Source organism: Haliaeetus albicilla, chromosome W, assembly GCF_947461875.1.
Source record: "Haliaeetus albicilla chromosome W, bHalAlb1.1, whole genome shotgun sequence".
Classification (NCBI taxonomy): Eukaryota; Metazoa; Chordata; class Aves; order Accipitriformes; family Accipitridae; genus Haliaeetus; species Haliaeetus albicilla.
In genome coordinates, this window is record NC_091515.1 from 37,178,658 (window position 1) to 37,205,725 (window position 27,068).

A 27,068-nucleotide genomic window follows, 5' to 3' on the forward strand; every position below is an offset into this window, starting at 1 on the left:
TAGCTGCATGCCAAGCCTTCCTAAATATGCCCTAATGCCACTTGTAACCACATAGGAAGACTAAGAAATTCATATGTGTTTGTTAGGGGGCTCTGATTTTAGACAGGAAAAAACATGAAACAAAAAAACCCCACACCACACTAAACAGTAACATGTGGCCTAGGCAAGGTTCCCTGCCACGCTGCGCAGGTCATGGGCGCCCCTCAGGCCGGGCCGCACCCTGCCCCCTCACACAGGAGCTGCAGCGGGCACCAGGAGCGGCACCGGCCCCAGTGCCCGTTCGCTGCTGCTGCAGGCGGGCGCCTGCTGCCCCCGGCCCCGGCAGTATCCGGCGCGGCAAGGAGGCCGCTTTAGCTCCGCCACCCCCTCCAAGCGGCCCTTCCTGCCGCCATGGCCTGGCGGCGCTGTCCCCTCCCGGCTGTTGCTCCTCCTCCTCCCCGCTCTGTCCCAGGGCGCAGGACTGACATCACGCCCAGGGTTTCCATCCGACTAAGGGAGGGGGAGGAGGTTGAGCGGAGTGGCAGCGTGATGGCGGTGGTCGGCAGGACTTAAGAAACGGCGGCGGAGCAACACAGCACCTACTCTTCAAGCTTCTCCCTGCCTGGTTTGGGGCCCTATTGTTCAAGCTGGTGGGGGCTGCAGGCGAGCCCGCCGCGTGGGGCTGTAAGGAGCCAGCGGCCCAGGCCCTGTGGCGGCCGCAGGAGCAGCCTCCGACCCTAGGTTGCAGCACAGACCTCTTCGTGGGGTGTAGCGCCGTCTCGGACCAGGGCAGCCCTAGGGAGGCTGGGCCGGGCGCACACACGCAGGTAGGCAGAGGCCCGCCATGGCTCCTTTCCCTTTTCCTGGTCCGGAGTTGTGCGGTGGCTGTCGCTTTCGAAGATGGATGGGGAGGCGACTGGCGTTGAGAAGAAGGGGTTGGATGGCCAGCACGGGGCTGGGCTCCTGGGCCCGCTCGCTATTTTCCGAAGAGGGAGGGAGGGAGCTGTGAGAGCTGAGACGGGCAGCCGGGGTTGAGCCTCTTTCGCTGGCTCCTGCGGGGGGAGCCTGTGACGAACGGGCTGGGAGGCAGGAGTGCGGCCTTCGCTCTTCTCTGGCCATGGGGGGGCGCTGGGAGAAGCGAGCACGGAGGACAGCGGCCGTCTTAGCAATACTGCCAGGGAGCCTTGGCCAGGAGCGGCGCTTGTGCGGGTCGCGCCACCAGCAGAGGGTCGTCTCTGGGGGTGGGAGCTAGGGAGGCAGCCCTGGCCTGGGCTCTCCCTGGGAGCGCCTTGGGAGTGGTCGGTCACGGGAGGCCGCAAGAGCGCGGTGCGGGTGGCCGGGGAGGATCGTCGCGGAGCAGGGAGCGGGCGACAAGGGTAGAGTTTCGTGGCCACTAAAGATATTTCCTGGGGCCCAAGGAGTGCCGGTCCCGGAGGCGGCAGGGTATTCACACCCTGGGCGCGGGAGGGCAGACAGCGCAGAGCTTGGCCTCTTTGGGCAGCAGCGGCTGATCCGCAAGGAACCACCAAGCTGCCCAGCTCGCCGCCGCGGGGGCCCCGGCCTAGCTTCGCGGCCTCTCTGGGGTTACAGGGCTCTTTCCTATTACTTTTCTTCTGTCGTTGCCTTTGTTTGCTGGCTGGAGTGGCCCCGGTGTCTGAGATGGTGCCTGAGCGCAGGGCTTTTTCCGTCCCGGAACGAGGCGGCCCCTGCCTCCATAATGAGCTGTAGGTCGGGCTGTATTAGAGAAGAGCACTTCGAGGTAGGCAACCTGCAGGCGAGCCCCTAATCGCTTTCACACCACTAAATCTGAGAGGCGCTGCTCTTTAGCTGATTATCAGTGAGTTCATACTTACACTCCATTTAAAGTGAGCCTAAACTTTTTCTAGGTGCATCTAACACGGTAAAGATCTGGTTGAAGATATTCATGTATATGAAATAACGATCACTCCATCTGTGGGTCCTTGTTAGCTTGATGTAGTTGAACCAATTTTTTAAAATGGGACAGTCTTTATTTTCTTGACTCTATCCCCAACTGGATGTAAACATGTCTGTGTCTGGAAATGCTTCTGATATGTTTGTTTTGTGCATGAAATAATTTTGCTAATCAGATCTTAGAGCATTAATATCCATAATTTTTATTTATGTGTTTGGGGAGGCTGTTTTCCTTTAAAAGTTAGATCTGGTTATTCTTAAGACAGTACTATGGCATACCAAAAGCTGTTTTTCAGTTAAAAAGATGTCAAATGTGTTAGATACTCCCTTTCAGTGTTGTTGTGACAAGACAGGTTATTTTCAGTATCTTTCAGTTGCAACCATCAAATATTTCAAATTATGTCAACATTTTCCTTTATTACTTTAGGTAATTTGGGAAAAATCTTCAATACCTGCAGAGAACAGTTGAGTAAACAAGTCACCTGGAAAACAGAGTATCAAGAAGTAGATTCTTGACATCTGCCTTCTAACCTGAGTGGACTTCTATTTATCTTTTAAACTTCTTAATATTTACAATGAATGGGCACAGTGATGAAGACATTGTAAGAAACAGTAGTGGAGAGTCAAGGTAAGCACTTTCAGTCCTTGGCTACGTATTCTCCTGTATTTTGTTTATTAGAACTGGTTTACATTTTAACTTTGTGCCAAAGCTTCCTGGTGAGCAGGTAGACCATTATTTAGGGGGACTGGCCGTGCTTTTTTACAGATGCTTAATCTGCTTGTTAGAATCAGTTAGCTTCATTTAATAACTGTAACAATTGTGTATATACCTTGCATAATACAGTTTTAATACTATTTAAGCTTTATCAGCATCCATTACTCTTTTTTTCCTCAAAAGTTGTCTGAAGTGTCAAAAGCTGAAACAGATTAGATTGAAATGTTAAAGTAAAACTCGTGTCTATGAAGTGCAGGGCATGCATGCATAATATGTGCTGTATAAACCCCAAACTAGGCTATCTCTAAAGTTGGAACAGTGGATTGTTAATTCTAGTGAGGCTTCCTTTTTTTGTTGAGTTGTCAAAGCAGTATAACGGAAAGCATTAACTTCATGTTTGTTTTCCAAAGTGAAAGTACAGTTTTCCCAGCTGTTTTCTTAATTAAAAAAATAAAAATCCACCCCTCTAATGTTGATTGCTGGTGTGCTAGGATGTGTAGAGGGTTCATTTGGTTGGAAAAGCCTGGTTAGAACTTCCCTGTTGCAAGATGAGGATAACAGTGAACTTGTAGGGGTGGAATTAAATTCTTATTCTAGAACACTGCTAAGTTCAACAAGTATCTACTGCACTAGGAAGTTAATATTCCTAAAACTGGGAATATGATGAACGCTGCAAATTTAAGAAGGCAAGGCAAACTTACAAATAGAAGCAGTTGTGATCATGCTGTCAGTCTACCCATCTGTCTGTCTGTCTTCTCCTCTTTCTGATCACAGCCTGTTGAACCTGTTAGTTGATTCCATCAGTCAGAGGTCATAAAGAAAACTGAGTTCTGTGGGCTTTATGAAAACAGCCAGTTGGGTAGAGGGGATAGATCTAAATTATTGCCCCAAGTAAAGAAATCCAAGAACAACATAATGGCCAGCTGATCATTCAGCGCATGCTGGCCATTAAGCTTGCATGTAGCATAGTGAGTAATGGGGTGGGAAGAAGGGGGAAGAGAGAAGTGTTTGGGTGATATTAGGTGCAAATCTCTAGGAAACCTATGAGCAGTAAAACTAAAGAAACTTTAACAACTTTTGTGTATTTTTTTTATGTCAAGCTTCCATGTTATACCTAGAAATATTCTAGAAAGTCAGTAAACTTTGAATCTTGTGAATAATTTGTAAACTTTTTTTTTTGTTAGATTTCTGCTTCCAGTAAAGATGGTACTTGTCTAGTTAGCAAACAAATTTTGGGTTTCTTCTAGTAAGTGGCAAAATATTCCTGATTGCTTATATTAAAAAAAATTAAAACCAAACAAAAAACCAACCAAACCCAAAACATGCTTTGTCAGTTGAGTAGAGGAACATGAACAAAATAAAACAGTGTGAACAAACCTAGTCTTCTGAACTTTTAGAGAGTTATACATAAGACCTCCAATAAACATTAACTTATCAGGGACAACTGATGACTTTGTATTTATGAAGTTTTTTTCTACTTGAAACAAGCCACCTAGCTAAAGATAATGTAGGAATAATACTGCGTATCAAACTATGACCACTTGTAAATACCAGTATATCAAAGTTATTCAAAAGCAATTCTCATAAGACTAAACTAACTAAATATCAAAAAAGCATCCAGACAACTTTATTATAAGTAAATATCAGGAAGATGCAAATTACTTAAAACATGACAGTTGCCTGTGAAGTGAGACTTTGTTCTGCATCTTAAATGTACTGCTGAGCACATTTTAAAATGTTAAACTTTTTTTCCCCTAGGCTTGTATCAGTCATTAACCCTGTAGCCTAATTCACAGACAGATCTCTGAAAACCTATTTGTATGCTTGCCATTTGCTAACAGGAAACTCTGTTTTTGTAAATGAAGGGTGAAGGCTTCCAATATTAAAGAATTGAGCCCTTTTTCTGTCCAGCCTATTTTCATTATTAAAATAATTTATTGTGAAAGGTGTTTGATGCTTATGGGGTACCTTAGTATGACTTGCCCCTGTTGTTGTTGTGGTTTGTTTTTGTTTGTTGGTGTTGTGTTATCATCTTCCCCCCCCCCTTTCTTCAAGTTTTCCAGAACTCTAACTTATTTTCACTAGGAGGAAAATTCCTTAAGCTAGCTATGACTGCAGACAGATATCTAACTGTAACCAGGGAAGTGAAGCTGCATTTAGTCTTCAAATAGTCTGGAAATATGAATTCTATAGAATGGAAATATAATCAGTAATAAAATAGCTATTGTTGATGGCAAATTATCATTACTAGGCTTTTAGTGATCCTGTTCCGTTCAGAATGCTAGGAAGAGAAGCAAAACAAGTTGAGAAAGTAATTGAGAATTGCTGCTGGGAAGAAACTGCAGAGAAAGTCAGACTTTCAAAAGTAGGTATAAAAGGAGAGATGAGGTAGATACAGTGACAAATCTAGACAGCAGCATTGGTGATACAGTTGGTAATAATGACAATGAATCTTTGAAAAGTATGCCACTTTAAAAATGTGACACTTTACAAATGTAGCAAGGCCATTTTTCCCTCTTTGATGTCTGTGTAAGCTTCCATGGTTGTTGCTCTGCGGTGACAGTCCTGATCACAATTAAATATAGCCAGATCTAGAGGAGCCACCATCACTACTTTGAAAAGTAAAGAGAAGCAGTGGATCAGGGCTGGCTTTACAGAAATACACAGTCTCATGGATACTGTTTTATACTGTTTTAAAGAAACTCTTACTGTGAATTGCAGAAGTTGTGGAAAGCCTGTAGTATTCTCAGCAATAGGAGGACTAGAGAAGGGGCTAAATGAAAACCTTAGGTTGTATACACTGGCTAGAACTGTGGTAAGGAATTGTAGCTGTCTTCTATTCCCTGTGACTAGCTGTGAAGAAGCATTTCTGAAGCATGTGTGAAAGAAATGGCCAATTTGCCATGCACCTGTGTTCCTTTCCACTGTTGAATCTCTTCATCTGACTGGTAGATGACCAGAAATCTTTCCGTTGCTGCAGGTGCTGAGCCTGAAGTTCTGTTTGGCCACAAGTAGAAGCAAATCTCTTGTATTTTCATGGTTTAATAACTTGTTGTTGCACTGTTTGGACTTTCCTTGGCCTTGTTAGTAACCTCTGAAGCTATAAATCTGTGCTAGTGCCAAGCATGGTTGTATTTGGGTTTGCATGGCAAGGTTTTGGTAGCTGGGGGGCTACAGGGGTGGCTTCAGTGAGAAGCTGCTAGAAGCTTCCCCTATGTCCCATGGAGCCAATGCTAGACGGCTCCAAGACGGACCTGCTGCTGGCCAAGGCTGAGCCCATCAGTGACAGTGGTAGTGCCTCTGTGATAACATATTTAAGAAGGGAAAAAAGTTGCTGCGGCACAGAAACTGCAGCCGGAGAGAGGAGTGAGAACATGTAAGAGAAACAACCCTGCAGACACCAAGGTCAGTGAAGAAGAAGGAGGAGGAGGAGGTGCTCCAGGTGCTGGAGCAGAGATTCCCCTGCAGCCCATGGTGAAGACCATGGTGAGGCAGGCTGTCCCCCTGCAGCCCATGGAGGACCCCACGCCGGAACAGGTGGATGCCCAAAGAAGGCTGTGACCCCGTGGGAAGCCCATGCTGGAGCAGGCTCCTTGGCAGGACCTGTAGACCCGTGGAGAGAGGTGCCCATGCTGGAGCAGGTTTTCTGGCAGGACTTGTGACCCTGCAGGGGACCCATGCTGGAGCAGCGTCCTCCTGAAGGACTGCACCCCGTGGGAGGGACCCCGTGCTGGAGCAGGGGAAGAGTGTGAGGAGTCCTGGCCCTGAGGAGGAAGGAGTGGCAGAGACAACATGTGATGCACTGACTACAACCCCCATTCCCCATCCCCCTGCGCTGCTGTGAGGGGAGGAGGTAGAGAAAATCGGGACTGAGGTTGTGCCAGGGAAGAAGGGAGAGGTGGGGGGAAGGTATTTTACGATTTGGTTTTATTTCTCGTTACCCTACTCTGATTGGATTGGTAATAAATTAAATTCATTTTCCCCATATCAAGTCTGTTTTGCCTGTGACAGTAATTGCTGACTGATCTCCCTGTCCTTATCTCGACCCACAAGCCTTTCGTTATATTTTCTCTTCCCCCCCCTCAGCTGGACAGGGGAGTGATAGTTTGGCTTTGGTGGGCACCTGGCGTCTAGCCAGGGTCAACCCACCACAATGGTGAAGGTTGTACACTGACAGAAACGTTATAATCTAATCTTGCTGCTTGATCTTAGAATTTCTGTATAATAATTACAGTGGGGTCTACTCTCCAGGTTTTTTAATTTACTTTAAATCACTGCTCTGGAATGTTTTCAGTAGTTCTAGGTAAAATATCACAGACAAACATTATCTGGATAGCAAGTAAGTATAAGCACAAAAACTTTATAGCAGTGCTTTGAGAAACTGACTCTTAAATTTAAGAAAAGCATTTTTGTGTAGTGTTCTTGAAAGCATTCTGTTGCAAACTTGAATAGGAGTAAATACACATTAGCTAGCATTAAGAAAGCTTAATGAGCAAGGAAGGGCAGTTATAGCTGAACTGCAACACAAGCTCCAGGTAGAACAGGGAATGCAAAAGTGAAACATTGGTGCCAATTGAATAGCAACCTGGTTTCCCATCTCTTTGCTCTTCCTATGTTTCTTGTAGAACAAGACATGAAGCACTTGAGCAGACCTTACTTCTCTGTATGTAAAAAAGGGTGTGCTCAATAAAGCTTATCTGGAAAGTAGCTGGCTGGGTTGCATTGTACTTCCTTTTTCCAGTAAGCAGAAAGTGGCTTCTTGCACCAAGGTCCCTTACCATTGTTTATGTTCTTGAAAGCTGATGTTAATACAAGACTGTAATTTCTGTGGATTTAATTTGCTTTCTTGATTTAATAGTCTGTGGACCACAAAAGATAGTTTAATAAAGCCAGCTCTTTGTCAGCAGGCTTGAATTTGCTGTATAAACTCATACCTTCTACAGAAGATTAAAAAGATAAACTGAAAGCCACGATTCTAAGTTCCTGCTTTCAAGAAACCTAAGTGGGAGTTAAAACAAAGATTCCCCAAGCATATTTACAGAAGTATTCTCATCTATTGGTTTCTTTTTGGTAGAAGTAGGTAATACAAATGGGGGGGGGAGGAAAAAGTGTGTATGTATAGAGTTGTGTATGTATAGAGAGAGTTGTATTGGGTTTATGTGGCAAAGTTTTGGTAGTGAGGAGACTGCAGGGGTGGCTTCTGTCAGAAGAGACCAGGAGCTGCCCCTGTGCTGGACAAAGCCAGTTCCAGCTGGCTCCAAAATGGACCTGCCACTGGCCAAAGCTGAGCCAATCGGTGAAGCTGGTGGCACCTCTGTGATAACATTTAAGAAAGGGTAAAATGCTGTGCAGCAGAGTGTGTGTGTGTGAGAGAGGGAAGAATGAGGGGAGAAAAACACAAGAGAAACAGCTCTGCAGACACCAAGGTCAGTGAAGGAGGGGGAGGAGCAGAGATTCCCCTATAGCCTGTGGAGAAGACCACTCCAGAGCAGATATCCACCCTGCAGCCTATGGAGGGCCCCACGCCAGAGCAGGTGGATGTGCCCTGAAGGAAGCTGCAGCCTGTAGAGAGCGCATGATGGAACAGGCTCCTGGCAGGAACTGTGGCCTTTGGAGAGGAGCCAATGAAGGAGTAGGTTTTCTGTCAGGAACTGCAGCCCCTGGGGGACCCATACTGGAGCAGTCCATTCCTGAAGGACTGTACCCCGTGGAGAAGACCCATGCTGGAGCAGTTTGTGAAGGACTATCCTGTGGCAGGGACCCCACATTGGAGCAGGGAAAAAGTGTGAGGAGGAAGGAGTGGCAGATGAGCTATTATGAACCGATTGCAACTCCCCATTCCACATTCTTCCCCTCCACCCCCCGGGGTGGGGGGAGGAGGTAGAAAGTTGGGAATGAAAATTAGTTTTGTCTTTGTGTCTCACCATCCTACTTTTATTTTTAATGGGCAAGAAATGAATTTGAGTTGTGTCGTGGTTTAACCCCAGTCGGTAACTAAGCACCATGCAGCTGCTCACTCACTCCCCCCCACCCAGCAGGATGGGGGAGAGAATCGGAAGGAAAAAGGTAAAATTCGTGGGTTGAGATAAGAACAGTTTAGTAGAACAGAAGAGACTAATAATGAAAACAACAACAATAATAAAATGACAATAATAATAAAAGAATTGGAATATACAAAACAAGTGATGCACAATGCAATTGCTTACCACTCACCAACCGATGCCCAGTTAGTTCCCGAGCAGTGATCCCCCTCAGGCCAATGCCCCCCCCAGTTTATATACTAGACGTGCCGTCACATCTAATGGATGTCTAAATGCTCTAACAGTGCTTTTGCAGCATGGCTTGTGTAGCTTTCTGTCTTGAAGTTTCTCTTCCTAGTGCCTTGTATAAATTAGCTGACTTCCTAGTTGTGTGTTCTGATCAGGGGGACCTTGTTTTAAGAGGTTAGCTAGTGAAGCTAAACCTAAGACTACTGAAAAGAACTAGTGACTCTGTGACAGAACACTTGCTCTTAATGTTTGTCAGTGACTTTTTTCTTTAAGTCTGTCTTCTGTCATCTCCCCAAAGCATACTCTGATTTTATTCTATAGATATTTATTGAAAAATTAACAGGTACAAACATGCAACAATTACCTCTTGGTACTCTCAGTAAGCTATCTTGCTTTTCTTGCAAAATAGTTTGAAAATAAATATTGCTTTTGTGGATCTCTCTTAAATTGCTCTTGAATATATTGAGAATATCCAGAGACAATGTCTATAAAATGTAATACAGACTAACTTCTTAGTTGTGTCAAACTTTCATACCAAATCAGATTTGACATATGCTGCTGTACAAATGCAACTATTTGACTCAAGGGCTAGGGGTGTGAGAAGCTTCTGTACTACATATCCTGGAAGATGCTCTCTGTAGACTTTACATTGGTTTGCCAACATACATGAAACTATGCTTTTTCATGTAGAAATCCCATCCTGAGAGCATGCTATTCATTCTTAGTATATATTCTTGCATGCCTATTACTGCAGGTTAGCATTGTCAGTTAACTTTGTCATCATTGCAGTGATTTGTTTGCATGGTAGAGAAGTAGTCTCACTTCAACAGGACTGAAGAGGTCATCATTATTGCTTTATCCATCACTTTTGCTTCTTTTTTTCCATGGTCCAGTGATGCTCCTATAACTGTTTTGTGCAGTCTCATGCATTCCTATCTTTGTTTAGTGTTGTTGGTTTTGGGTTTGGTTGTTGTTTTGTTTGGGGTTTTTTTTCCAACTGAACAAAGTACAGTGTATGTAACGTATGGTTTCTTATTCAAGAATACCTTTTATCAAATAATGCTGTTTTAATTTTACTGGGGTTTATATGTATAATATATAAACAATATAAAAATTGCTTTAAGCGAGGGAGGAAGGCTTATATGACACATTTTCAAAAGAGGGACTTACAAAAGCAGGAATTCTGTTTTGATTAACAGAATTAAGTATCTAAAAGAGCACAAATGCTTTTCAACAGCAAATACTGAATATTCCCTTTCTATATACGTCATATTAACAGCATCTTTATTCTGTAGCTTAATTTGCCTTGCCCCTATTGTTTTAGATCTAGAGTTCTTCTAATTCTAGTCTTGATAGTGTTTATAATTTCTGTTGATGTTTGGTCTCTTCTTGGAAGCACATTCATCAGTGAAGAAGAGAGGGGAGAAAAAAAAAAAAGGCAAAATACACCACAGGATGAGTTGGTTGGAAGAGGACAGCAATGCAAGAGCAGAGGTAAAGGGAGGACATAATGTGGCAAGGTGGGATACGGTAAATGGACAAATGCAGGTGAATAGTTGTCATGCTTTAACCCCAGCCAGCAACTAAGCACCATGCAGCTGCTCACTTACTCCCCCCCACCCAGTGGGATGAGGGAGAGAATTGGAAGGAAAAAGGTAAAACTCGTGGGTTGAGATAAGAACAGTTTAGTAGAACAGAAAAGAAGAGACTAATAATGAAAACAACAACAATAATAAAATAACAATAATAATAAAAGGATTGGTATATACAAAACAAGTGATGCACAATGCAATTGCTTACCACTCACCAACCGATGCCCAGTTAGTTCCCGAGCAGTGATCCCCCCAGGCCAATGCCCCCCCCCAGTTTATATACTAGACATGATGTCACATGGTATGGAATACCCCTTTGGCCAGTTTGGGTCAGCTGCCCTGGCTGTGTCTCCTCCCAACTTCTTGTGTCCCTCCAGCCTTCTTGTTGGCTGGGCATGAGAAGCTGAAAAATCCTTGACTTCAGACTAAACATTATTTAGCAACAACTGAAAACATCAGTGTGTTATCAACATTCTTCTCATACTAAATCCAGAACATAACACTATACCAGCTACTAGGAAGAGAATTAACTCTATCCCAGCCAAAACCAGGAAAATATCCACCCCTTACTCTATACCATTTACATCATGCTCAGGTCCCATACTTTCCAATACATCCTAATTAATCACCATCACCTTTTCTGTCCTTTGAGATCTATATGTATGTATATGTATACACACACAGAGATATCATTCCCTTAGTCTATGGGCCATCTATGTAAATTGTTCCTTGAGTTCATTTAGTCCCCAACTTTGGGCTCCATCTCTCATACCAGTCTGTCTGGGCAGGAGGGATGGTGCAAAGTCCTCTCAGTTGGTAGAGCAGGATCGGGCTTCAGTGTGGTGCAGTGAGCAGGTGACATTCGGTGCAGCAGGAGGACGGTTGTGGTGTTGGATTGTTGCATGCTGAAATCAGTTCTGGTTCCATCACTACTGCGCTTTGCTCAGTTTTATCACAGTTCATTCTTGCTTGGTCTAAGTGATTCTTACTGTAATACCATTGATATAGCATATAACAATTACAGTAAAGATAACATACAGTAGCAGGGTTATATAGCAACTAACATCATACAATTTAATTCATTGGCTATTCTCACCTAAAATCAAATCCCCTTGAGGCACACATCGGACTTCCCCATCCTTCTGCATTACCCACCAAATGCACCCAGGTCCTTGAGCAAAAACAATCCCATGAATGGGTTCGCCTTTGCCTGAGGCAGGAGTAACCCAGACTGTCTTCCCTAACATATTTTTTTATGTGCACTACAGGGATTTAATCCCCTTCTACAGTATGTAAAAATTCTGACTGGGCAGGGCCACTCCGATTGGCAGATCCTCTGGTGTTGACTAACCAGGTGGCTTTTGCTAAATGTGTATCCCAATGTTTGAAGGTCCCACCCCCCATTGCTTGCAATGTAGTCTTTAACAGTCCATTGTATCACTCCATTTTCCCGGAGGCTGGTGCATGATAGGGGATGTGATATACCCACTCAATGCCATGCTCTCTGGCCCAGGTGTCTATGAGGTTGTTTTGGAAATGAGTCCCGTTGTCTGACTCAATTCTTTCTGGGGTGCCGTGTCACCGCAAGACCTGCTCTTCAAGGCCCAGGATAGTGTTGTGGGTGGTGGCATGGGGCACAGAATATGTTTCCAGCCACCCGGTGGTTGCTTCTACCATTGTAAGCACATGGCGCTTGCCTTGGCGAGTTTGTGGGAGCGTGATATAGTCAGTCTGCCAGGCTTCCCCATATTTATATTTCAGCCATCGCCCTCCATACCACAGGGGCTTTAACCTCTTGGCTTGCTTAATTGCAGCACATGTTTCACATTCATGGATAACCTCTGCGATAGTGTCCATGGTCAAGTCCACCCCTCGATCACGAGCCCATCTATATGTTGCATCTCTTCCCTGATGGCCTGAAGTATCATGGGCCCACTGAGCCATAAATAGCTCACCCCTATGTTGCCAGTCCAGGTCCACCTGAGCCACTTCAATCTTGGCAGCCTGATCCACCTGTTGGTTGTTTTGATGTTCTTCAGTGGCCCGACCCTTGGGTATGTGAGCATCTATGTGACGTACTTTTACAACCAGATTCTCTAGCCGGGACGCAATATCTTGCCACAGTGCAGCAGCCCAAATAGGTTTACCTCTGCGCTGCCAGTTGCTCTGCTTCCATTGCTGTAACCACCCCCACAGGGCATTTGCCACCATCCATGAGTCAGCATAGAGATAGAGCACTGGCCACTTCTCTCTTTCAGCAATGTCTAATGCTAGCTGGATGGCTTTCACCTCTGCAAACTGACTCGATTCACCTTCTCCTTCAGCAGTTTCTGCAACTTGTCGTGTAGGGCTCCATACAGCAGACTTCCACCTCCGATGCTTTCCCATGATGCGACAGGAGCCATCAGTGAACAGGGCATATTGCCTCTCATTTTCTGGCAGTTTATTATACAGCGGGGCTTCTTCAGCACATGCTACCTCCTCCTCTGGCGACATTCCAAAATCTTTGCCTTCTGGCCAGTCCGTGATCACTTCTAAAATTCCTGGGCGACTGGGGTTTCCTATGCGAGCCCGTTGTGTGATCAGTGTGACCCACTTGCTCCACGTGGCATCAGTCGCGTGATGTGTAGAGGAGACTTTCCCTTTGAACATCCAGCCCAGCACTGGCAGTAGGGGTGCTAAGAGGAGCTGTGTCTCAGTAGCAACCACTTCTGAGGCAGCTCGAACTCCTTCATATGCTGCCAATATCTCTTTTTCAGTTGGAGTATAGCGAGCCTCGGATCCTCGATATCCTCGACTCCAAAACCCCAGGGGTCGGCCTCGGGTCTCCCCAGGTGCTTTCTGCCAGAGGCTCCAGGTAGGGCCATTCTCCCCAGCTGCAGTGTAGAGCACATTTTTAACATCTTGTCCTTATGGGTCTGGTCCAAGGGCTACTGCATGAACAATCATCCGTTTAATTTGTTCAAAGGCTTGTTGTTGCTCAGGGCCCCATTTAAAATCATTCTTCTTCCGGGTAACTTGGTAGAGAGGGCTTACAATCAGACTGTAATTTGGAATATGCATTCTCCAAAACCCCATGACACCTAAGAAGGCCTGTGTTTCCTTTTTATTAGTCGGTGGAGACATAGCTGCTATTTTGTTAATCACGTCCATTGGGAACTGATGATGTCCATCTTGCCATTTTATTCCCAAAAACTGGATCTCCTGTGCAGGTCCCTTGACCTTACTTTCTTTTATGGTAAAACCGGCTTTCAGAAGGATTTGGATTATTTTCTTCCCTTTCTCAAAGACTTCTTCTGCCGTGTTGCCCCATACGATGATGTCATCAATGTATTGCAGGTGTTCCGGAGCTTCACCTTTTTCCAGTGCAGTCTGGATTAGTCCATGGCAAATGGTGGGGCTGTGTTTCCACCCCTGGGGCAATCGATTCCAAGTGTACTGGACACCCCTCCAAGTAAAGGCAAATTGTGGACGACACTCTGCTGCTAGAGGGATTGAGAAAAATGCATTAGCAATGTCAATTGTGGTGTACCACTTAGCTGCCTTTGACTCTAGTTCATATTGAAGTTCTAGCATATCTGGAACGGCAGCACTCAGTGGTTGCGTGACTGCATTCAGGCCACGATAGTCAACTGTTAGTCTCAACTCCCCATTAGACTTTCGCACTGGCCATATGGGACTATTGAAGGGTGAGCGAGTTTTGCTGCTCACTCCTTGGCTCTCCAGTTGGCGAATCAACTTGTGGATGGGAATCAGGGAGACTCGGTTGGTGCGATATTGCGACCGGTGCACCGTCGTGGTAGCAATTGGCACTTGTTGTTCTTCAACCTTCAGCAACCCCACAATCAAAGGGTCTTGAGAGAGACCAGGCAGGGTAGACAGCTGTTCAGTGCCCTCCATCTCCAAGGCAGCTATACCAAAAGCCCATCGATACCCCTTCGGGTCCTTAAAATACCCCCTCCTGAGATAGTCTATGCCAAGGATACACGGAGCCTCTGGACCAGTCACAATGGGGTGTTTCTGCCATTCATTTCCAGTTAGGCTTACTTCAGCTTCCAATACAGTTAACTCTTGGGATCCCCCTGTCACACCAGAAATACAAATGGATTCTGCCCCTTTATAACTTGATGGCATTAGAGTACACTGTGCGCCGGTGTCTACTAGAGCCTTATACTCCTGTGGGTCTGACGTGTCAGGCCATCGACTACACACAGTCCAATAGACCTGGTTATCCCTTTCCTCCACTTGGCTGGAGGCAGGGCCCCTATAATCCTGGTCAGAGTATCCAGTACCCACTTTGTGTGAAGTTGACTTAGAATTCCCTTCAAGAGGATCAGAAGTAAAATCAGCCCTTCTACTCTGTTTGGAAACTGGAGCGGCATTTTTCCTGGTAGAATCCCCTTTTGTGGTGGTTTTTCCTCGCAGCTCATGTACCTGTGCATCTAGGACCAAGGTAGGTTTTCCATTCCATTTCCTCATGTCCTCCCCATGGTTACATAGGTAAAACCACAGAGCACCTTGTGGTGTGCACCTTCTACATGTGTACCAGCTACTAGAAAGAAAATTAACTCTATCGCAGCCAAAACCAAGACAATAGTTAACTGAAAATTAAGTTTTCTACATTGTCTCTTTTCTCATTATATATAAGGTATGTATGGTTTTTCTACCAGTCTCTTGAGTATATTCAGAAAGCGTGAGGGAAAAACAGGAAGGTTCTAATTTAGGTTTAGGTCTGAAGATTGCCTCCTACCTTCCAGTTTCAAGCATGCTTTTTTGAAAGAGGAGGAAAAAAGGCTGGTTGTGCTGTACCCAAACCCTCTCTTTTAGGCTACTTCAGGTGTCTGCAACAGGATGACTATGGTGTCCTCTTTCACCTTTTCCTGAACTGTTTCAAATAAAAACATCTAAAGAAAAGATACTGACCCTGGACTGTATAGTAAGAGAAGGGGGCAAGAAATAAAGCACTTTGCCTGTCCTCTTACGTAAGAGGAACTCTGGAGAGCAGAGGATCAGAATTGCTGTTTCCGAGATGATATTTATTTAACAGCATTAGGTAGCAGGTAATTATGACAGTATTCTGAGTCTTTGGTTGAAGAAATATTTGAGTTTTAATGTTCCTTGCATCCTAACGCTAGAGATACGATACCAGAATCTCGATAATTAGTCGTGCCAGTTCAAGTGATTAATCTTGTAGAGGTCAGTGTTGCTATTTGTGTTAATAAGCATTACTCATTGTGAGAAAAGTTAGACAAATTATGGACCCTAGCTGGACAGCATCAGATAACATTTAAAGCTCTTTAGCTAGAGGAGGAATTGCTTGTATATTACGCCACAGATAATGCAGGGAAAATCAAAGAAGCCCATAGGCAAAGGAGGAAAAGAAAAACGTGACAAGGATGTTAAAATATGACTATCTCACAGCTATTATTTCCATGAATTTACATTTTCAGTGCTTTTATTATAGAACTTAGGTTCTGCTCCTTTTAATAAAAGGATGAAAGGAAACGGTCTTGCTATCATGAAAGCGTGTTGTGTTTTGGTGGGGGGGTGTGTTTTCTCTTTCCCCTAATGGAACAACTATTTTAAAAGTCAAATTTTGGTATTGACGTGCGGAAAACAGACTCCACAATCGGTGAGATTGTAAAGTAGGTATGTTCATTCAGCGCTGGGCAGCACGGGGGGTAGTCCCACCAAAGTCGTGCGCACCTGATTTGGCAGTTCACTTTAAATTTATACAGTCAAGTGTTACATATACATAGAGTTTCGCAATACGCCTATACATAGGCATTACCTATCCCCGCTTCATATTAAAATTAGCTCTAGGAAGTCATTTCCATAGTCTCCTCTCAACTGCGCTTGCGCAGTGCCTCCTTATGGTGGTCGTCTGGTGGTCGTGAAGATGAAGGCTGTATGTCTTCTTCACGGTGAACTCTTAACCTTCTGTCTCTGTGCAGACTCAGTTGTCCCTTGGCATTTGTCCAAATCACAAGGTCGGTCTTGGCTGGTTCTTGGAGTCACTGCTGCTTCTTATCAGGGACTATCTCCTGTCCCAGCCAGCCTCAACACTGCAAGCGTTAAACATCACTTCTCATGCCCTTGGGCCATGTCTACCTCTGTTGAAACTTCTTTAACTTCATTATAAGCTAGATAATTATTAAACAATTCTTATCCACATTCATATATCTACTATATCAGCTAAGGTTTCTTTGGTTCCCCGTCTCAGTATAGTCTGAAATGCTCTCAATTGTAGCTTGGTTAGCAATGATAGCTTGCAATGATTATTTCTAGAAAATGTACATGTTGTCTTAAACTGTATCTCCTTTCCTTTTCAACCTCAAGAAAGATTACACCACTTCTGGCATGCTGCTGATAGAAGTTGTTGGAGTGAGAGATTGCTTGTCTTTCAAGTTCTCAAAAGAATGTGAATTTTTCTCAAGCTGATTATGATTGGTTTTGCCATATAATAGCTGTTACAGTATTCATTTTAGCGGATCAAGAAAATGTCATCTGAGCTGCTAGAAATGTGTATGAAACTTCTATATCTTGTATGTCTTTTCCTACAAGCTTCAAAACCTCAAACAATTAGATTTTTAAAACTATGGCAAACAAGTTCTCTGAACTTACAGCGATGCTGGTAGATGTTGCAGTGTAATGAGTTCTGCAGAGGTTTTGGTTTTTTTGTGGTGGTTTTTTTTTTTTTTTAGTTATGTCAGCAATGCTCCTTGAAGAAAGGGGAAAAGGTATTAGACTGCATAGCATTTTAAACACTTGGAAAAGCAACTGCAGTCTGTCATGATGCAATGTGGAATGTGTGTGCATGTACTAAAATTGAAAACAACAACAAAAAAAAAACCTTTTCATTTGAAATTTATTTAGTTAATTTTCCTAAATTCTGTATTGATTTGCACCGTTTTATACTTTGGTTTCAGGACAGCAGTCTTAAGAAATATTGCCCTGTTCAATTGTGCTCACTTGTTACACTGCATTGTGGGGTCTGTAAGTTGGTAGGATGTTTTTTAAAAGCTGAATCTGTTCTTTCTACAGACTGCACTGATACCACTAAGGAGGTGCTGTGTTGGGAGAAGGTTGGAGAGGGCATTAATAGCAATGTCAAAATAAGTTATTCTTGTGGAGCATCACCTACCAGCAGGCAAATATATTGTTTGAGGACCAAGACTGTGTTTTCAAGGTGCTTGGCTTCAGCTGTGATGGCTCATACTGCTGCTTTGTACCATTTTTCAAATTGTGTGAAAATTGCTGAAATTCACAGTAAATATAGGAGCATTTAAAGTGAAATTTTGAAGTTGCTTCTTCCTTAGTTTCCCCTCTATTTGCAAGGAGATGATAGATATAACTTTTTTTTTTTTTAACATGTGCATGTGTGTAAATGTGTACCTTTTCTTAAATCATTCCATCCTTCCTCCTAGGGTTAGCATCTGAATTACTAGTGTTTAATATGAATTACTGCTCATGTGGTAGAGGGACATAGGTAATCCCATGACAGGGATTAGAGATTTATGTTCATTTTTAATAACTAAAGGTTGCTTAATGTGTCCATGTTAGGAAGAAAGGAAGGCTGCTCTCCATTACTGCTTTTTACCCCTTAGTGTGCCAGTAGTTTTGTGTTTGCAGTAAAATGTGGGGAGGCTGGGGAAGGAGAGTTCTGTTTTTCTTTCATGAATACATTGGCTAAAATACTGTAGCAAAAAATCTGGCTACAATTAAGTCCTGAGGCAGGGTGAATCTGGGCCCTGCTTAGGTGATACTGAGAAGTAATGACTCTCTGTTAAATTTTTACTAGATCAGCACTAGACAAGTGAAACAAAAATAAAAAGCCAAGTACATATATCCCAGTGAAGTTACATCTGCAAAAGCAAAGTGCTAGAAAGGGATGCTCTCTGGTGGTGAATTGACATGGTGTAGCAAACTGCTAGTAGCTGTGTTGAAAAGTAGCAGCTTACTACAGTAGTTTTTCAGTAAGATGTAATTTTCAAAAAATATTAATTTTCAATACCCCAGTTTTTATTATGGACACTGCTTAAGATACGTGGCTAGAATGCTGCAGACATTTTGGTGTGAGGGGAAAAAGTAGGGGTTTAGTCTTCTCTTTAGATAACGCTTCTTCCTTTGTTCCAAGCAAGTCTTGGCATATTTTGGAGACTTTAATTTTTTTTAGAAAGTTAAATAGGTCTGTCGTCTTTACTGTTGCTGCTTTCTTACAAGTATTACTTCAAAAACAAGTAAGGCACTGCTTTATCCCAGGAGTTGATCATGCAAGTTGGTAGTCTGGCTGACGCTGATCTGTTTCTTATACTACCTACATATTCTAATATGTAGGTAGTTACCTTTTAAAGATAACTAACTGAGAAATAAATTTTAGGCTGAAAATTTCCATTCAACTTCTGTTTGAATAGGTAAGTAGTCCTTTTAGGCAAGAAACTTTTTTTTGTGGTATTAATACAAAGATGTTTTCTTTCAACTGCTGCAATCTCCAAATAGCTTGGTTAGGGAATGAGTTCATAGAATCATAGAATACCGGGTTGGAAGGGACCTCAAGGATCATCTGGTCCAACCTTTCTTGGCAAAAGCATGGTCTAGACAAGATGGCCCAGCACCCTGTCCAGCCAAATCTTAAAAGTGTCCAATGTTGGGGAATCCACCACTTCCCTGGGGAGATTATTCCAATGGCTGATTGTTCTCATTGTGAAAAATTTTCCTCTTGTGTCCAATCGGAATCTCCCCAGGAGCAACTTGTACCCATTACCCCTCCTCTTTTCCATGTGACTCCTTGTAAAAAGGAAGTCTCCATCTTCTTTGTAGCCACCCTTTAAATACTGGAACATGGTGATAAGGTGTCCCCTAAGCCTTCTTTTCTCAAGGCTGAACAAACCCAGTTCTCTCAGCCTTTCCTCATATGGCAGGCTTCCCAGTCCTTTGATCATCTTTGTGGCCCTTCTCTGGACCCTCTCCAGCCTGTCCATATCTTTTTTTGTATATCGGGGACCAAAACTGAACATCGTATTCCAGGTGTGGCCTGACAAGCGCTGAGTAGAGTGGGATAATGACTTCTTTATCTCTGCTGATGATGCCCTTGTTGATGCAACCCAGCATCCTGTTGGCTTGCTTTGCCGCAGCAGCACGCTGTTCACTCATATTGAGATTGTTGTCCACCAGGATCCCCAGGTCCCTTTCCACAGAGCTGCTCCCCAGCCGGGTAGATCCCAGCCTGTGCTGCATTCCTGGATTATGTTTTCCCAGGTGCAAGACCTTGCATTTGGCTTTGTTGAACTTCATAAGGTTCTTGTTAGCCCACCCTTCCAGCCTATCCAGGTCTTCCTGCAGGGTGGCTCTCCCTTCCGAAGTGTCCACTTCCCCACTCAGTTTGGTATCATTGGCAAACTTCATCAGAGTACACTTGATCCCATCATCCAGATCACTTATGAAGATATTAAGCAGCGTTGGGCCCAATATCGATCCCTGGGGGACGCCACTTGTGACAGGTTGCCAGTTTGAAAAGGAGCCATTTACTACCACCCTCTGGGTGCAGCCTGTCAGCCAGTTCCCACTCACCACACAGATCACTTGTCTAGACCGTAACGCATCAGTTTCTCTAGGAGGAGGCTGTGGGAAACCATATCGAAAGCCTTGGAGAAATCCAGGTAGACAATGTCCGCCGCTCACTCCACATCAACTGAGCAGGTTACTTTGTCGTAGAAGGCGATCGGGTTTGTCAAGCACGATTAGCCCTTGGTGAATCCGTGCTGGCTTTTCTCAATCACGTGCTTCATTTGACTTGTGATAGCCCACAGGAGGATTCGTTCCATAACTTTCCCAGGGACTGAAGTAAGACTGATGGGCCTATAATTTCCCGGATCGGCCTTTAAGCCCTTCTTGTAGATGGGGGTGGCATTAGCCTTCTTCCAGGCTTCCCCTGATCTCCACGACTTCTCGAAGATTATGGAGAGCGGCCTCGCAACGACCTCAGCCAGCTCTCTTAACATCCTTGGGTGGATATTGTCAGGGCCCATCGATTTGTAGGGGTTAAGCTCCTGTAATAGTTCACATACCAACTCTTCCTTCACTGATGGTGGGTCTGTGTTTGCATCAACCTGGATTTTTGTTCCCAAGGCCTGGGGCCCAGCAGTGCTGGTAAAGACAGAGGTGAAGAAAGTGTTGAGAACCTCTGCCCTTTCAGTGTTGTTGGTGACTAATTCACCTCTCCTGTTTAACAGTGGGCCAATATTTTCCTTCTGTTTCTGCTTGTTGTTTACGTACCTGAAGAACCCTTTCTTGTAGTTTTTGGCATCTCTGGCCAATTTCAATTTGAGCTGAGCTTTTGCTTTTCTAACTGCATCTCTGCACGCCCTGGCAATGCCCCTGTAGTTCTCAACTGGTATTCATCTGCTTTTCCATCTCTGGTATGCTTCTCTTTTTGTTTTGAGCAGACTCAGAAGCTCGCACTTAAGCCAAGGGGGTCTCTTGCTCCGCCTACTTCCCTTACCTTTAAAGGGGATGAACTGTTTTTGTGCTTCCAGGAGAGCATTCTTGAAAACCTCCTGGCACTCGCTAGCTCCTTTATCCTCTGTGGAAGCTTCCTATGGAATCCCTCCCAATTGAGCTCTGAGCAAGCTGAAGTTTGCTCTTCTAAAATCTAAAACCTTTGTCTTAGTACTAACCTTCAGCGTGCTCAGCAGGATCCCAAACTCCACAGTACTGTGATCACTGCAGTCAAGGCTATCACTAACCGAGATATTACAAAGCAGGTGTTCTTGGTTTGTGAGTAGCAAGTCCAGCAGTGCCTCATTCCTGGTTGGCACATCTAACATTTGTATGAGGAAGCAGTCCTCTACACATTCCAGGAACTTGATGGATGACATGTGAGCTCCTGTATTGTTCCTCCAACAAATGTCTGGGTAGTTGAAGTCACCCATAAGAACCAGGTTCTATTGACTCAAAGCTTGCTTAAGTGACCCAAATATTGCTTTGTTGGTCTTATCATCTTGGTTTGGAGGTCGGTAGCAGATGCCTACTGTAAGATCCTCCTTGGAGACGACCCCTCTGATCCTGACCCAGAGGCATTTGATAGGGCTTCCACAGTCGCCGTAGTTGACTTCTATACATTCAAGGTTCTCCCTAACATAGAGTGCAACGACTCCTCCTCTCTCCTCCTCTTCTTTTTCCCTGCCTGTCTTTACAAAACAGCCTATAGCCATCCATCACGATCCTCCAGTCATGTGAGTTGCCCCACCATGTTTCAGTTATTCCTATGATATCATAACTTTCTGACTGGGTGCGGAGCTCCGGTTCCCCCTGTTTGTTCCCCAGGCTGCGTGCATTGGTATACATACCCTTGACGTGGTTGGTCTTCTGGTTCTCATCTTGGGAGGCAGCTAAGGAACATTTATCGCTGCTCTGGTTGGCCTGGCTTATTCCCGAGTTGGTTGCAATGGTGTGAGCGTTGCCACTTTGGACCCCCCCCCCCGCCCAAGTCCTTCAGTTTAAAGGCCGCCTCACCAAGTTGGCCAGCCTGCTGCCAAAGATTCCCTTGTCTCTTCTAGACAGGTGGATCCCATCCCTCCCTAACAGGCTGTAGTCATCGAAGAATGTCCCATTGTCATAAAAGCCAAAACCCTCACGACGGCACCAGCCACGAAGCCAGAAGTTGATTTGCATTATACATCTATTTCTGGCTGCACCCTTTCCTCTAACTGGTAAAATGGAAGAAAAGATAACTTGGGCACCAATAATTTTTGCTTGCACCCCCAGGGCTTTGTAGTCTTCTTTGATTCTGGCCAGGTTCTGGCTTGCAGTGTCATTCGTGCCCACATGAAAGAGTAGCAATGGATAGTAGTCTGTGCTCTTGACAAGTTCTGGCACCCTCTCGGCAACATCTCAGACCTTAGCTCCTGGAAGGCAGCATACCTCTCGTGTCTCCCTGTCAGGCCGGCAGACGGGCACCTCAGTGCCCCTGTATTGGGTTTGCATGGCAAGGTTTTGGTAGCTGGGGGGGCTACAGGGGTGGCTTCTGTGAGAAGCTGCTAGAAGCTTCCCCTATGTCCGACAGAACCAATGCCAGCTGGCTCCAAGACAGACCCGCCGCTGGCCAAGGCCGAGCCAATCAGCGACAGTGGTAGAGCCTCTGGGAAAACATATTTAAGAAAGGGAAAAAAAAATTGCTGCGACAGAGAAACTGCAGCTGGAGATAGGAGTGAGAACATGTAAGAGAAACAACCCTGCAGACACCAAGGTCAGTGAAGAAGGAGGGGGAGGAGGTGCTCCAGGCGCCAGAGCAGAGATTCCCCTGCAGCCCATGGCGAAGACCATGGTGAGGCAGGCTGTCCCCCTGAAGCCCATGGAGGTCCACGGTGGAGCAGATATCCACCTGCAGCCCGTGGAGGACCCCCCATGCCAGAGCAGGCGGATGCCCAAAGGAGGCTGTGACCCTGTGGGAAGCCCGTGCTGGAGCAGGCTCCTGGCAGGACCTGCGGACCCGTGGAGAGAGGTGCCCATGCTGGAGCAAGTTTTCTGGCAGGACTTGTGACCCTGTGGGGTACCCATGCTGGAGCAGTGTGCTCCTGAAGGACTGCACCCCGTGGAAGGGACCCATGCTGGAGCAGTTCGTGAAGAACCGCAGCCCATTGGAAGGACCCACGTTGGAGAAGTTCGTGGAGGACTGTCTCCCGTGGGAGTTACCCCGTGCTGGAGCAGGGGAAGAGCGTGAGGAGTCCTGCCGCCTGAGGAGGAAGGAGCGGCAGAGACAACTTGTGATGAACTGACCGGAACCCCCATTCCCCATCCCCCTGCACTGCTGGGGGGGGGGTAGGTAGAGAATTTGGGAATGAAGCTGTGCCCGGGAAGAAGGGAGTGGTGGTGGTGTCCTAAAAGCGGATTCGTTACCCGGTGTGCAATAGACCAATCTCACACACTCAGGAGAGATATTGCTTTATTCTGCGCAAGGTGCTCGGTGGACTTTCCACAAATCAAGCACACCAGATTCATCAGGTGTGTCCCTTTTGTACAGTAACAATTGCACCTAATTTATTACACTACTCCTACCTAGTACATGTTCAAAGTATCTAATGCATATGCATAGGATTACATAACCATGACACATCAGGTGCCTTCTCCGCATGCGCGGGGGTCTTGGATGGTCTTCGGGGGTCGTTTGGGGAGGTAGCCCCTCCTCGCTTTGACCGCTAAGCCGCTCTGTATCGGGTCAATGGTTCATTTTCCTGCCAAGAGGGACGCGCCATCAGTCAGGAAGAATAGAAAGGATCAGAATTGGTGCTCCAGGTGAGGCACCATTAAACAGGAAGAATAGAAAAGATCACAATGATCTTGGCTAACTAACTTAATTTAAAACAGGACTTTCTAATCTACCACAGGACTTTCTGTATCTGACATCAGTGGGGGGGAAGGTGTTTTAAGATTTGGTTTTATTTCTCATTACCCTACTCTGATTGGATTGGCAATAAATTAAGTTAATTTTCCCTAAGTCGAGTCTGTTTTGCCCGTGACAGTAATTGGTTGAGTGATCTCTCCCTGTCCTTATCTTGACCCGTGAGCCTTTTGTTATATTTTCTCTCCCCTGTCTAGCTGAGGGGGGGAGCGATAGAGTGTCTTTGGTCCAGCCAGGGTCAACCCACCACCACATCTCAGGGTCTTTCTTTGTAGAAACACTGGTTTTAACTCCGAGGCGAGTGCCCACCATCCTGGCAGAGACCTAGAGCACTTCCCTGGGCTGTGGGCCTACAAGCCAGGTGCACGGCCCTTCTCACGTGCCCTTCTGCGCGCCCTGCTGTGCAAACTGTGGCGCCCTCTCGATCCCTGTTTGCGTTCCCTGTTCGCAGTTTTCCATTTTATTTTTGTGTATGTGTGTGTATATACACAGATATTTTTTTTTTCCCCCTAGGTTTAAGGAAAAAAAAAGATTTCTATGAGAGAGCAGAGGCAGTGTTTTTGATAGAGGGAGTGGCTAAACTGAGTTCCTTGTTCTTAAGCCTTTTCATGACACCTATGTTAGTGTAAGATTGAATTTGAAAGATGCTAGTATTAAGTTCTTATTTTAAAAAAGTCAGTTGAACGTCATAGTTTGAAATACTGACATATAAGTTTTACACTTTGTGAAAGAAGGAATGCTATGTTTAAAAAAAAAAATAATTATTTTTTTTAAGGTTTGGCCAAAGTACAAGAAAAACAAGGATACAGTCTGCACCTGGAAATATGTGACAGCTAGTGATTTGCCTTGGCATAAACTTGTTCTCTTCTGGCTCTTAGACTACAGTGATCTCAGCGGTAGAAATAAAAAAATATCAATTTTCTCTCTGATGTTTGGAAAAGTTGGGGTTTGGGGGTGTTTTGGGGGGAGGGGGGGTGGTTTGTTGTTTGGGTTTTTTTAATGCTGAAAATTGAGCATTTATCCTGTAGCATTTACTGTATAGTGTGTGTTTTGCCTAGGGTTCCTCATCATCGTTACTGTTGGCTTAAATTCATTATATTTCTCAGAGGAAAGTCCTTTGATATATAGACTATTGCAGCTATTTGAGTTTTAAAAGTATTGTGTCATGCAGTGCTGCTTGTATGGTCTCAGCAATCTGTAGTGTATCTTCATTGCAGAATATGCAGAATGTACTCATATATTTCCCTGCTTCCTACCTCCTTTGTAGATACAAACTTTTGGGCTATAATACTGCTCTTGTAGGGGTTGTGTCTCCAAGTCAAAGTTCTACTGAAGCTTAGGGTAGAAATGGACCTCCCCCCCAATGAGAACACATGATAAATTAAATGTGTGCTGGTAGTCCTCGGAGCCTTCCACAGCTGGTCATCCTGTGGCCAGTGAATAGGCAAGTTCTCCACACTTCAGTAAAAATGAAGTCACAGCTATTCATCTTGTCTGTTTTTTGTGTGTGCTGTAGTTACATCAAGATCTCTGCAAATATGTGGTACATATAAGAGGGTGTACAGACAGAAACTCTAGTGTAGTTTCACACATCTGCATTAATTTGGATGACTAGAGTTGAAGTAAACTCTACCCAGTATGCACTAGTCCTCTGCACTTGAACTCCCATAGGTACTTTTTACCAGTGAATTTGAAACTCTTTAAAGCCTGTATGAGCACTGCCATAGCATCTCAAGATTTGATAAATGTTTTAGCAAGGCCTTGTTTTCAAAAATACTTGCTGATGCTCAGTTTGCCTCTTCCCATTTTTCTTGTTGTGCTGATTTAACACTGTGGGATAAGACAGCTTAGTAAGACCTTGTGGATGGTAGGGCCTTTAAACTTTATCTTTCTGGTTTTTCTTTATTCTAAGTACAAATTAGCTGTTAGTCTACAGTAGTGACCCTGCATTCTTCCTCGTAGAGGGTTTCATTAGGGTAGCCCTGAAACAATTGTGGTGAACCTTATTATTTGATTTTTTTGTTTCTTGTATTTTCCTTTCTTCACCTCCCCATCCCTCTTGCTTCTAGCTACAGATTTGTACTATAATCTTGCATTTATTAAAAAGTCAGTTGAATACTGACTTTGAAACCTTTACTCTTTTTCAGGTGTTACTATTAGTTGATACGCAGTTTGTTATGTCCACATTCAGGAACATGCTAGTTCCTAGCAATAGGACCATGCTGGTTTCAACATCCCAAGGGTAATCAAATTTTTCAAAATTCTCAAACACCATTGTAATTAGACACTGTTGCCAAGATAAGGAGCCTACGTATTTTGTCTGAACACTGAATATTGTATGATCCACATCTGTTGATGGATTGGTATTACTTAATGGAGAACATAGATGATAGCTAGTTGATCTCTTCATAAAGAAAATGATTTGGAATTAGTCGAGTTCTTTACATCTAGCTCCTGAGCAAATACTTGCAATATCTATTAGACTTTTTCTTTCTATCTCACAATCCTTTTGTTTTTGAACTTGCCGCTTACTTCCTATGTTGAAAAACATTAAACTGTTAAAATTTCCCACCAACTGTGAATCTTACTGACATGATTTTTGCTTATTTATCTAAATGTAGGATTTAGGCATTTTTGGTGGCATTTTGTCACAGGGACTTGTCTGGCAGGTATTTACTTGTGTCTCAAGGTTTCTCCTTGCTGAATTTTCTTCTCTTCATGTACCATCTTCCATAGTCCCTGTGATATTTACCTATGGCACTATGCTATGCTGAGAAATGCTATTGTTTTATAACGCTCTAATTTACCCAACACTTAAGGTAAGGTAACAGTTGTGTACAATAATACTATTGTATTTAAAATATCTTTGGTGAATCATGGTGGATGTTGCCCTTAATTTCTGGTAAATAGTTTAAACTCCAGTCATATTCTACAGTGGGTGCTTTGCTTTTATTTTTCAAGTCAGGTTAATATGTTAGTGGTATAGCATCATGCCTGAAGTAGGCCCTTGATGACAGGAATGGGAAGTTTGGAAGCAGCCTTGTTGCTCCCCAGTTTTCTCCTCAGCAAGTGTAAGTAAACCCAGCAGTCGTATTTCTTCATATCCCCCACTTCAAAATAAGGAAGCTTTTTCATGGTTTGTTTCTTTCTTTCAAAGTCAACAGATGCAGCTGGTTGGTTGA

General features: G+C 44.4%; 1 protein-coding gene across 2 annotated transcripts in view; it reads left to right on the forward strand.

Moving 5' to 3' along the window:
- Positions 1-458: 458 nt before the first annotated feature.
- LOC138683557 (chromodomain-helicase-DNA-binding protein 1-like) overlaps positions 459-27,068 on the forward strand; it is an 80,572-nt gene continuing 53,962 nt past the window's right edge. For both annotated transcript variants that reach the window (XM_069775546.1, XM_069775544.1), the window contains exons 1-2: positions 459-806; positions 2,339-2,539. In XM_069775546.1, coding sequence (XP_069631647.1) covers positions 2,487-2,539 — 53 coding nt within the window. In that variant the 5' untranslated portion in view covers positions 459-806; positions 2,339-2,486. The remainder of the gene's footprint in view (positions 807-2,338; positions 2,540-27,068) is intronic.